Raw genomic sequence first — 13,595 nt, forward strand, 5'->3', positions numbered from 1 at the left:
AATAGAAAGAAGCATATTTTTCATTAACATGCTATTGGAAAGTTATTCAACATTCATTCATCTAAAATATATCAAAAGTTTATTTGATGAGAGGTACCATTTAAGCTGTGCTTCCCAACCAGGGTGCCTCCAGCTGTTGCAAAACTACAACTCCCGGCATGCCCGGACAGCCAACGGCTGTCCGGGCATGCTGGGAGTTGTAGTTTTGCAACAGCTGGAGGCACCCTGGTTGGGAAGCACTGCCCTAAAGCGTGCAGTGTGCACCCACCTCTGCCAGAGAATGTTCACCGCTGCCCTGCTATGATTCTTCTCTGGCAGCACTGATCTGTCTCTGTTTTTCCCTATCTAGTCCTTATGGGTCCTGATTTTGTTTCCCACTAGCAAGCAGGACAGGAGTTTTCAAGTGACCTGTTTCCAGATACTGCAGGACGCACAGCGGCACTGACATCTGATGGATGGTGGGCTGGAGAGAACAAACAGGTGTGTGATGTCTTGATGTGACCCTGATAATAAAAAGGGTACTCCGGTGGAAAACTTTTTCTTTTTTTTTATTTTCAAATTCAAAAGAAATGTTATTGAAAAAGCTTCAGTAACACAATACAGGAACAAAGCAAAAACAACAGAAAAATTGAACACGGGGTCCAGGGGCCAGCAGAGGCCCAGAAGGACAATATGTATAACATTGGAAAAATTGTAATTAGGCAGTGCAGCAAATAAGTGGTGTATATCGTACTTTTTTTTTTTATCAACTGGTGCCAGTAAGTTAAACAGATTTGTAAATTACTTCTATTTAAAAATCTTAATCCTTCCAGTACTTATCAGCTGCTGTATAATACAAAGGAAGTTCTTTTCTTGTTGAATTTATTTTCTGTCTAACCATAGTGCTCTCTGCTGACACCTCTGTCCATGTCAGGAACTGTCCAGAGCAGGAGAGGTTTGCTATGGGGATTTGCTTCTACTCTGGACAGTTCCTGACATGGACAGAGGTGTCAGCAGAGAGCACTGTGGTCAGACTGGAAAGAAATTCAAAAAGAAAAGAACTTCCTGTGGAGCATACAGCAGCTGATAAGTACTGGAAGGATTAAGATTTTTAAATAGAAGTAATTTACAGATCTGTTTAACTTTCTGGCAACAGTTTATTTATATATATATATATATATAAAAAAAAATGTTTTCCACCGGAGTAGCCCTTTAATGTCGGCTGTGATCACACCACATATACAGATTAGTTGCCCTGAAGGGCCATATTCCAAGTAAAGTGGTGTTAGAAATGATGCTAGCGGACTATGAAGTGTTTTAGTGTTAGGCTGTGTTCACACTACTATCAGATCCTCTACTCATGGCCTTCTTTGGAAGTCCTTTTAGATTTTAAAAAGGAAGAACAGTGCAGCATGCAGGGCTATTCTTCCTGTCAAATTGTTGGACACCATTATGGAACCCTACAGACCCCAAAAGTGTCTATTGTTTGATGGGTCTGGTGATGCCGTCATGGTTTCCAGCTCTTGTGAACAGAGCCTTAGGATGCAAATCATTTGTGCAAAAATGGAGCTGGCACAAAAGAATGTGCAATTTAGCCACTCAGCACTGGTACATAAAGAAATAATGTCTTACTCAATATTAACAATCCAGGTTTGGTGTTAGCGATTAGGACTATATAGAATGTAACATTTCCATGTTTTATTGTTATTGTGGAAACAGTTGTTGATGACTATCCCATTATACTGCATCCCCCGTCTGCCCGTCATGGGTGCAGTTGCATAGTCTTCCATGTCTACCTAATCTTTTAATGGTCACCATGTAGCTGAAGCCTAATATTAGATCATGTAAAATTCCTGACTATAATAAGGACTCATCAATAACTGTTCTCATTGTAAAGATGTGGATAAAACATGTTTATTGCAGAAATGAGTTATACCAGGTGCTGGACAAAGCTTCCTGCCTCTGTATTTATAACTATCATAATGTAATGGTCATCTACAGGTAGGGAAGATCTCTTTGAATCCAGCAAGAAGATCACCTCCGACTTCTTTCTCTGGCAAAAAGAAGGTGACCAATTATCCAGAACCGGGCATCGCGTCTCCTGAAACAAGTGTGAGTGTACAGACATTATATATCTATCTATCTCATATCTATCTTATATCTATCTATCTATCTATCTCATATCTATCTCATATCTATCTCATATCTATCTCTATCTATCTCATATCTATCTATCTCATATCTATCTATCTCATATTTATCTCATATCTATCTATCTCATATCTATCTCATATCTATCTATCTATCTCATATCTATCTATCTCATATCTATCTATCTATCTCATATCTATCTCATATCTATCTCATATCTATCTCATATCTATCTATCTATCTATCTATCTCATATCTATCTATCTCATATCTATCTATCTATCTCATATCTATCTCATATCTATCTCATATCTATCTCATATCTATCTCATATCTATCTCATATCTATCTATCTATCTATCTCATATCTATCTATCTCATATCTATCTCATATCTATCTATCTATCTCATATCTATCTATCTATCTATCTCTCTCATATCTATCTCATATCTATCTCATATCTATCTATCTCATATCTATCTATCTAATATCTATCTATTTCTCATATCTATCTATTTCTCATATCTATCTCATATCTATCTCATATCTATCTAATATCTATCTATCTATCTATCTATCTCATATCTATCTATCTATCTCATATCTATCTATCTCATATCTATCTATCTATCTATCTATCTATCTCATATCTATCTATCTATCTCATATCTATCTCATATCTATCTATCTATCTATCTATCTATCTATCTATCTCATATCTATCTATCTATCTCATATCTATCTCATATCTATCTATCTATCTATCTATCTATCTAACTTTTGCGTTCTCTCACACCCTATCTCCTTTTCGCAGTCTTTCTTGTACTCTCGCTCTATCTTTCTCTTTCTATCTTTCTCTTTCTTTTTCCCGTTCTCCATCATACTAATTTATTTTTCTTTAATAAATACGGTCTACATTTATTAATATTTCCGTGTGTGCCTTGTTTCTGGTAGGATGGCAGTGTCCTGTCTTCTCCCTCCAGCTCTGTCACCTCCCCCACTAGTGGGATCGTGTCCAGCACCAGCCAGCGCTCCTTGCAGAGCATTCTGGGTAAGTGTTGCTCACTCGGCTGTGGAAGATGAAGCATCGTTTTATCCTGAGAAGCAGCAAAGTGTGACCGCTCGGTGATGTTATACTGCGCTCATATCTCTGGAGCTGCTAACAGAACACGTGTCATGATGATCAAACAATAGAGAATTAACCCACTTACTCAATGCTGTGGAGCTATTTTTGGAATACGCCCCAGTCCAGGCCTCCAGGGACAGCAGACCTGTCAGTGTATGCAGTACTGTGAGTCTTGAAGAGATTGAACACATTAAAATACAAAGCTAATGGCCACAGCCTTCAGATCACCCATATTCACTGAAGGTAGCAAAATCAATATAGGGATATGTCGGCACTTCCATGGAATTTGTGGTGGTGCACGAGGAAGGGTAAAGCCACAGGTAGAAGAAAGATGATACCCAGCACTCACCAGTAATGCACAGTGAAGATTTATTATGCCATAGTGTGGTACAAGAACGTGTTCCGGCGTGGGAGCCTTCCTCAGCTGTCTGCCTATAGGAAGGCTCCCATGCCGAAACGAGTCCCTGTACTACACTATGGCATTATAAACCGTCACTGTGCATCACTGGTGAGTGCTGGGTATCATCTTTCTTTTAAAGGTAGCAAATTTACATTACAAATGTAAGGTTCCTGACTTAGGAAAAAGAATGTAATGTTTTTGTTTTTTTTCCCCAAAAATAGCACCACTTTTGTTCACAGGCTGTCTCTGGTATTGCAGCTGAGTGGCTTTAACCTGCATGTGGGGTATGTGGAATGTCTGGGGTAAATATATCTGTAACCACTGACTTAAACTATGATTCTTCTAGGTCCCAGTTCCCGTTTCCGTCATATCCAGGGTGTTCTGCTCCACCGTGACAATTACATTACCAACTTGAAAGGCGTGAGCCAGAGTACACCAGGAGAGAGTGACGGCTTCTGTGTGAATCACCAGAGAGTGGCAGTCCCGCTGGCTGTTGCTGGGGGTCAGGTGGCTGTACTGGAGGTAGGTGGTCAATAGATCTGTTAAATGATGCCATTTCACACCTTAAAGGGGTACTCCACTGACCCTGCATTCGAAACATTTAGTGCCGAACGCTGGGTGCAGGCTGCGGGGGTCATGACATCACGGGCCCGTGCTCCTCGTTATGTCACACCATGTTCCCTCAATGCAAGTCTATGGGAGGGGGCGTGGCAGCTGCCACGCCCCCTCCCATAGACTTGCATTGAGGGAACATGTTCCCATAGACTTGCATTGTGGGAGCATGGCGTGACATCACGAGGGGGCATTACCGCTAAGTCGCGACCCCCGCAGCCTGCACCCAGCGATCGGAATTAAATGTTCCGAACGCAGGGCCAGTGGAGTACCCCTTTAAGGATACACAGCGAGGTTGGCCTTTTAAAGAGTAGAACTTGCCCATCTTTGAACATTAGGATATATTTACACTGTGCTCAGGTCCAGGCACATATGCTAAACAAAGCCGTACAGATGTGGACAAAATTGTTGGTCCCCCTTCCGTTAAAAACCAAAAACCCCACAATGCCTGAAAGAAGGTGAAACTGACAAAAGTAAGAATGAATAAAAAATTACTGAAAATTAACTGATGAAAATCAGACATTACTTCTGAATTGTGGTTCAGCAGAATCATTTTAAACAACAAAAATGATGAAGCTGCCTGGACAAAAATGAGGGTCCCCTTTACATAATAATTTGTAGTTTTGCAACAGCTGGAGGCACCCTGGTTGGGAAACTCTGCCTTATAGAAAGAGAAAGAATGTTCAGAGATGTTACAGCTTGGGGGGTCAGTCATGATGAGGAGCAGATATCTCTAATCTTATTAGCAGAGCCCTGGTGAGTATTTTTGGGCCTCTGTCTCAGCATTCCACATAACTTCACACCCAGAACTAATATATGCAGTGTATATATATATATATATATATATTTTTTTTTTTTTAGATATTTTTGTTTTGCACAGCCCAAGGAATCATGTCAGACAGATTTATGTAGATGTAGGATACATTTAGGTGTTTAGCTCATGATAATAAACACTGAGCTCACATAGCCCTGGGGGAGGCACAGTCATCTCCAGCATAGACTGCTTGGTTATAATAAAAAGCAGAGATGTTTGTCAGGTTCAATAGATCAGTGATTATCCCCCATAGGGGGAACCCCTGAAAATGGTTCAAGAGCAGGGAACCACACGTCTACCTTAAAGAAGCACTCTGTTCTTTTGCTTTGCTTAAAGCGTACCTGTCAAAAAAGTGATATGTTACTCAGTACCTAATCCTGAACATTTACATATCATTTATACATTTATGTGTCTAGGACATGTATATCCAGAACAAATAGCATTTATATGTTGCTCACTTGCTTTGTCTTCTTGCCTTGTGGAGGGGGCGTGTCCAGCTCTCTCCCTCACTGTGATGACTCATCTGCTCTGAGTCTGGGAGCAGCCTGGGAGTCTGCAAATCACTGCACTGTAGTTTTTCTGCATACATTTTTTTTTATCTGTTCCTAGTTAAGCTGGATGCTAATCAACATAGCTGTCACTATGTGTGTCATTCAGCTTTCACATACTCCTGAATGTCTGATCAGCTGGAGCTGCAGTGTTTGTAAAGCACTGTGTTAGAGCAGTGTTGTCTTTAGCTGTTGCAAAATCACAACTCCCAGCATGCCCACACATCCTTTGTAGTTTTGCAAGAGCTGGAGGCACACATCTGGAGAATACACTGCTCTTAAACAGAGTTTTACAAAGATTGTACCCCCAGCTGTTGCAAAACTACAACTCCCATCATGGGAGTTGTACTTTAGGAACAACTGAAGGCTGTAGTGGTGCAGCAGTGATCTCCTATACTGGAGACCAACACACTTTACGTCCAGTATCCAGTATGCTGCAAAATACAGAGTAGTCTGTCTGCATAAAGACAGATGACCCCTAGTGGCAGCTATTTTCATTTTGAATTTTTTAGTAAAATTGACATTTTTTTTTAAATAAATATATACAGTATTTAAAAAAGTCATCTTATCAGTAGTACTACAAAATATAAAAAGTTTTTAATAATGACAGTGCCTCTTTAAATAGTGCAGCATAGACTATTATTAGATAATATTAATATAGAGATTGTGCTTACTTGTTTCAGCTGATGTACCAGGCTTAGGTTTTCAGCCATATTGATTCCTATTTTAGAACAAAAAAATATTTCCGCATGCTGCCTATATTTCCTATGAATCATGTTGCTTTGCAGAGAGAGGGGGTGTGGAGTCTCATCACTGTAATTCCCCTTATAGCACTAACCTAATCACCTGGCTAGACTCCAGCAAGCAGAAGCCTGAACTGACAATACTCATAAGTGGGTTGGTGTTGGTTCACACTACATGCAGTTTTATGTGTTTCCTTTATCATAGTGTATTTTATAGAGAAATATTGTAATAAGGTGAAAGTGATGTGACTAATAATCACAATCGAGGTGTTATCTAAAGATTTGTAGACTTCAAGTTGTATTTAAAAGTTGCATTTTTTTTCTGCATTTTTTGCTAATTTTCACTGCGTTTTGGTTGTGTATTTGCTGTGATTTTCCAAAATTCTGTAAAATGATACTGCAATTTGCAAATTGTGCTAAATAGTACAGTTTTTTCCATGATTTTAGGAAACATAACGTCAAAAACCGAGTGAACACAGCCACAGGAGAGGTGTATATCTGCTTTATATACTGATCATGTAGAGATAGCAGCTGTATACAGATAGAGCTGGAGGGGAGGTATATAACTACTATATATGCTAATCCGGTAGAGATAGCAGCAGCAGTATACAGATAGAGCTGGAGGGGAGGTGTATAACTACTATATATCCTGATCCCATAGATATAGCATCAGCAGTATACAGATAGAGCTGGAGGGAAGGTGTATGACTACTATATATCCTGATCCCATAGAGATAGCAGCAGTATACAGATAGAGCTGAAGGAGAGGTGTATAACTACTATATGTCATGATCCCATAGAGATAGCAGCAGTATACAGATAGAGCTGGAGGGGAGGTGTATGACTACTATATATCCTGATCCCATAGAGATAGCAGCAGTATACAGATAGAGCTGGAAGGGAGGTGTATAACTACTATATATCCTGATCCCATAAAGATAGCAGCAGTAGTATACAGATAGAGCTGGAGGGGAGGTGTATAACTACTACAGTATATATATATATCATGATCCCATAGAGATAGCGCTGAAGGGCAGGTGTATAACTACTATATATCCTGATCCCATAAAGATAGCAGCAGCAGTATACAGATAGAGCTGAAGGGGAGGTGTATAACTACTACAGTATATATATATATCATGATCCCATAGAGATAGCAGCAGTATACAGATAGAGCTGGGAGGGGAGGAGTCTGTGAACTTCTAGGAAAACCTGATAGGTGATTATGTCATCCTGTAGATCACAGGAAGCCACCTGACCCAGGACTGGCCACGTCCTCTGACACCTTAAAGGGGTACTCTGCTCCTAAACATCTTACCTAATGGATGCAACTGTGCTGGAATGAAACAAATGGCGCTATAGGACTAGTGATGGGGAGTGTCCATGATATGGGGGGGGGGGAACAACCATGGAGTGCTTCTTTAAAGTGAATGTCCACCTTTTATCATTAGAGGCAGCGGTGTAATAGGGGACCAGTAAAAAGACAGGACACTGCAATACACGAGTATATCACAGTGTACTGTAATAAAAGGTAATTTAAAATGCCCCCTTTTCCAGATTTAAATAAATAAAAAATGAAAGCAATAATAAAAAATTATCATTATTGTTATCACTGCAAGCAAAAATGATCACATTCAAGTGAATGGGAGCTGAGTTGTAGTAACCTGACACCGCCACTGCGCAGTAAATGGAGCTGTGTGCTTCTGGCTCTGTTCACTGTGTACAATCGGATCCAGCAGCTGATTGGTTGCTCACATATTGATTGGCCAATCAGCTATTGATAGCCTGTCCTTTGGATTTTTCCACATTTAAAAAAAAAGCAGTGTTTCCCAACCAGGGTGCCTCCAGCTGTTGCAAAACTACAACTCCCAGTATGCCCGGACAGCCAAAGGCTGTCCGGGCATGCTGAGAGTTGTAGTTTTGCAACAGCTGGAGGCATCCTGGTTGGGAAACACCGATCTGAAAGGCTGAACATTGTTACTTCACAGGCAGGAAAGGAGAAACTAATGACAGATTATATTCAGGGAGGACCATGGAGCATAACCTGTAATCATAGGATTGTATATGTATAATTCTACAGATATTTTGTCTCTTACAGCTGTCTCAGACCGGGCGTCTCCCAGACATGCTGCCTACTGTCCAGAACTCTGTTCCTGTCACAGATCTCACTTGGGACCCGTTCAACCCTCATCGGCTGGTCACTGGTAGGACGCTATATCCGTACCGTTATGGTCTGGAGAAAGTAATCTTGGAGAACTGCAAAGTCATATTGCTTAAAGGGGTACTCCGCTGGGAAAAAAAAATGTTTTCCAATCAACTGATGCCTGAAAGTTAAAAAGATTTGTAAATTACTTCTATTTAAAAATCTTAATCCTTCCAGTAAGTATTAGCTGCTGTATGCTACAGAGGAAGTTCTTTTCTTTTTTAATTTATTTTCTGTCTGATCACAGTGCTCTCTGCTGACACCTCTGTCCATGTCAGGATCTGTCCAGAGCAGGAGAAAATCCCCATAGCAAACCTCTCCTGCTCTGGACAGCAGTTCCTGACATGGACAGAGGTGTCAGACAGAAAAGAACAATTCAACTTCCTCTGTAGTATACAGCAGCTGATAAGTACTGGAAGGATTAAGATGTTTAAATAGAAGTAATTTAAAAATCTGTTTAACTTTCTGGCACCAGTTGATTAACATTTTTTTTTTCCAGTGGAGTACCCCTTTTAATATTAGGACCATAAAATGTAACAATGAAATACATTCATTTGTATATTTTTATTTATTTATTTTTTATCAACTGGTGCCAGAAAGTTAAACAGATTTGTAAATGACTTCTATTAAAATATCCTAATCCTTACAGTACTTTTTAGGGGCTGTATGCTACAGAGGAAATGCTTTTCTTTTTGGATTTCTTTTCTGTCACGACCACAGTGCTCTCTGCTGACCTCTGCTGTCCATTTTAGGAACTGTCCAGAGCAGTATACGTTTGCTATGGGGAATTTCTCCTGCTCTGGACAGTTCCTAAAATGGACAGCAGAGGTCAGCAGAGAGCACTGTGGTCGTGACAGAAAAGAAATCCAAAAAGAAAAGCATTTCCTCTGTAGTATACAGCCCCTAAAATGTACTGGAAGGGTAAAGATTTTTAAATAGAAGTAATTTACAAATCTGTTCAACTTTCTGGCACCAGTTGATAAAAAAAAAAAAAAAAAAAAAAGTTTTCCACAGGAGTACCCCTATAACAAGCCGAGTGGGTGGTTTTGCCCTGTCTTCCTGCCATATTGGAGCTGTTGGTGAGACTGGAAACGCTGGGTGGCACACAGTGCAGGGCTCACAGTACTTCCCCAGTTTCCTAAAAAAAAAAATATGTCTGGTAAAGCAGCCACATTGGAGTTCTTAGGAAGACTGGGAAAGCTGGCTGGCACACATACTGTGTGCCAGCCAGCTTTCCCAGTCTCCTGAAGCCCTGGTAGTGATAGGCTGTTCATCCTCCCTGTACTCCTCACTGCAACAGCTCTGCCATTCCCTCTCCCTGCCCCAGCACTTCTCTTCACCTCACTTTTCTCTGAGCCCGCAATAAATCTTTATAGAAATAGATTGTTATAAGATTTTATTACACTTGTATTATATTTATTCATTTGTATTATATTTATTTATTTATTCATTCATGCATTTAATTTATTCACGTTTCAGGTGGGGAAGACGGACGGGTACGGGTGTGGGAGATCCCAGGAGACGGGCTTAAGGAGACTCTGACTGAACCCCAGATTGTACTTGCTGGTAAGCCAACAACTATCTACAGTATATGGCTAGCTTTCGGCTAGGGTCACACTAATGCGTTGATCTTCAAACTGTGGACTTCCAGATGTTGCAAAACGGCTGTCCGGGCATGCTGGGAGTTGTAGTTTTGCAACATCTGGAGGTCTGCAGTTTCCATGGATGGGACCTAATACTTATACCGAGGTGTTGCCCACGACATGGAAATAATTCTACTGCTGTACAAATCACTAGTCAGACCACACATAGAATACTGTGTACAGTACTGGTCAGACCACACATAGAATACTGTGTACAGTACTGGGCAGACCACACATGGAATACTGTGTACAGTACTGGTCAGACCACACATAGAATACTGTGTACAGTACTGGTCAGACCACACATAGAATACTGTGTACAGTACTGGGCAGACCACACATAGAATACTGTGTACAGTACTGGGCAGACCACACATGGAATACTGTGTACAGTACTGGGCAGACCACACATAGAATACTGTGTACAGTACTGGGCAGACCACACATGGAATACTGTGTACAGTACTGGGCAGACCACACATAGAATACTGTGTACAATACCGGTCAGACCACACATAGAATACTGTGTACAGTACTGGTCAGACCACACATAGAATACTGTGTACAGTACTGGTCAGACCACACATAGAATACTGTGTACAGTATTGGGCTCCAGTGTACAAGAAAGATGTAGTGGAGCTGGAGAGGGTTCAAAGACGGGCAACCAGGGTAATACGGGGAATGGGAGGACTACAGTACCCAGAAAGATTATCAGAATTAGGGTTATTTAGTTTAGAAAAAAGAAGACTTAGGGGAGACCTAATAACTATGTATAAATATATCAGGGGACCGTACAGAGATCTTTCCCATGATCTATTTATACCCAGGACTGTATCTATAACAAGGGGGGCATCCTCTACGTCTAGAGGAAAGCAGGTTTCTACACCGGAACAGACGGGGGTTCTTTACTGTAAGAGCAGTGAGACTGTGGAATTCTCTGCCTGAGGAGGTGGTCATGGGGAACTCTGTAAAAGAGTTCAAAAGGGGTCTGGATGCATTTTTGGAGAATAATAACATTACAGGTTTTGGATTCTAGATTTATAGGGACAGAACATTGATCCAGGGATTTATTCTGATGCCATATTTGGAGTCGGGAAGGAATTTTTACCTCTAATATGAGGTTTTTTTTTCCTTCCTCTGGATCAACTCACTAGGGACTCATTAGGGTTATAGGAAGAATTTGATGGACTCTGGTCTTTTTTCAACCTTATGAACTATGTTACTATGTTAGGTATCACAGCAGGTGTATCCGATCACACCCCAGGAATGAGTTGATCGTTCACTGTCAGCAGCTCATACCTATAGACAGGTGAAATAGTCGCAGTGACTGTGGAATGCCCCTGGACCTGCACTGGCAGCCTGATCGCCCTATAAAGGGGCTCACACACCTCCTAATGTCAACACGTGCAGAATAGTTTCACTATATGGACAAAACAAATGTTTATTCACGGCATATTTCCAAGTTAACCCTTTATTGTTTGTAGGGCATAAAAGGCATGATCAATGGTGCCCTCTAGTGAGGAGTTTTAAGTCACAACGTGCAAAACTCATTTAACCTGTAAGTATGGTGTATGCACCAGAAAAGCTTCCGGCACATGCTGCACGTTTCCATGCACCTCCATGCATTTGCCAAAATTGTCCTTCTGTCATATACTGGGATGGTATATTTATTACGTATGTTCACTGCATAGGAAAGCATAGTCTCTCGTGCTTTCCTAGAGAAGGAGCATGAAAACAAAACTCCGCTATTTCCTTGCTATAGAATGATTTTCTATGCATGAGAATACTGTACAGTGAAGTAAAGGATGCAGACAAAGTTGAAAGCAGTGCTAGCAACTACCTTGCGTTAAGTCCCCTCAGCTAGAGCTCCTCCATCTCCACAGGGCTCTCCTGCAGGGCTTGCCCATTGGTCGTCTCATATAATTGTATTTACATGTCTATTATTTAATGTATAGGTAAAATAAATGTATAGGACCTTCCCAGGTCCTGTGATCTGCAATTGTGAATGTGCGGATGATTAAGGACCTTCCTGGGTCATGTGATGTACCCAGAGTTCACTGGGTTCAGGACTTACAGGTTTGCTGGCCAATGAGCTTAGTCCAGCCCCCCTATTATATAAAGGGCTGTAGTCTTTAAATTTGCTCTCTTAGTTCCTGCACTCTCTCTGATCTCCTGGATCCAAAGCCAAGCACAATCAGCATATCTTCATTCATCTCAACTAGGCCAAAGCCTAAAGAACCAGCAGCCACTAAAACCGTGAGTTATAAAGCTCAACCTACAAATCCTGTGTGACTACTATTCTACTCAAATCTTATAATTAGTAGCACAGTGGCCTGCTTAAAGCTAAAGACTCTCCGTCCCAGTAAAGCCTGTGAGGAACCTGCATCCCGGTTACCTCGAGAGACACTGTATACTTGTAAAAACTGTTGCATAAAAGTTCAAGTAAAAGTTTCCAGTTATCTCATAAAATCTGCTGTGGACATTCTGTTTATTATTCCTGCCGTTTGTGGGCCGGTTGGCGGCAGGATCTCCAATACTAAGCAAACCTCACCCTGGCATCACGACAACCAAGGGTTAATACGACCAGACCCTGTAATATCATTGCAACACCCCAGACACCACACACTGGTAGGTAACCCCTTCCTGCCTGGCCTAGTCACTGTTGCACCTTCTGCACCACTATCATTGCACCACTGCTCCTTGGGGAAAAAAAAACCAAATGTGCACATAGCAGGGAGATATGGTGTGCTCCTTTATACAGTAAATTTACCTATCCCCTCCTTATTCCACAGCTCATAATGAGAGAATCTATACCGTGCGGTTTCACCCTAGTGCTTCCGATATCCTGGTTTCCTCCTCCTACGATCTTACCCTGAGAGTTTGGAACCTGAAGACTGGAAAAAATGTCCTGACCCTTCAAGGGCATGAAGATCAGGTAAAAACATATACAGTGATCCCTCAACTTACAATGGCCTCAACATACAATAGTTTCAACATACAATGGTCTTTTCTGGACCATTGTAACTTGAAACTAGACTCAACATACAATGCTACAGACAGTCCAGATCTGTGAAACATATCAATGGCCGGAAGAACCGACCAATTAGAATGGGCATTCACTGGTAAAACCCCTGTATTACTGAAGTGTATGCATTGACTGGTGTCTGGTAGCGCCTCCTACAGTACAGGGAGGTATTACATGTTCTGTACTATTTACCTGTACCAGGGTTAGCTGCTCCTTTGGACACCAGGTGAGGGCAGTTCCATTTAACTTTTTTAGGACATTGCATGTACTGCACAGGTCCCTGAAGAAGCTCCTGTCCTCTACATAGACCAGTGTTTCCCAACCAGGGTGCCTCCAGCTGTTGCAAAACT

General features: G+C 41.2%; 1 protein-coding gene across 1 annotated transcript in view; it reads left to right on the plus strand.

The window, feature by feature from the left end:
• Positions 1-13,595, plus strand: part of CORO7 (coronin 7) — a 206,359-nt gene that overhangs the window by 179,705 nt on the left and 13,059 nt on the right. Inside the window, exons 14-20 of the mRNA XM_056534991.1 lie at positions 382-480; positions 1,981-2,091; positions 3,086-3,182; positions 4,004-4,179; positions 8,473-8,578; positions 10,057-10,143; positions 13,013-13,155. Coding sequence (XP_056390966.1) covers positions 382-480; positions 1,981-2,091; positions 3,086-3,182; positions 4,004-4,179; positions 8,473-8,578; positions 10,057-10,143; positions 13,013-13,155 — 819 coding nt within the window. The remainder of the gene's footprint in view (positions 1-381; positions 481-1,980; positions 2,092-3,085; positions 3,183-4,003; positions 4,180-8,472; positions 8,579-10,056; positions 10,144-13,012; positions 13,156-13,595) is intronic.

The sequence above is a fragment of the Hyla sarda genome, chromosome 8, assembly GCF_029499605.1.
Source record: "Hyla sarda isolate aHylSar1 chromosome 8, aHylSar1.hap1, whole genome shotgun sequence".
NCBI classification, from domain to species: domain Eukaryota; kingdom Metazoa; phylum Chordata; class Amphibia; order Anura; family Hylidae; genus Hyla; species Hyla sarda.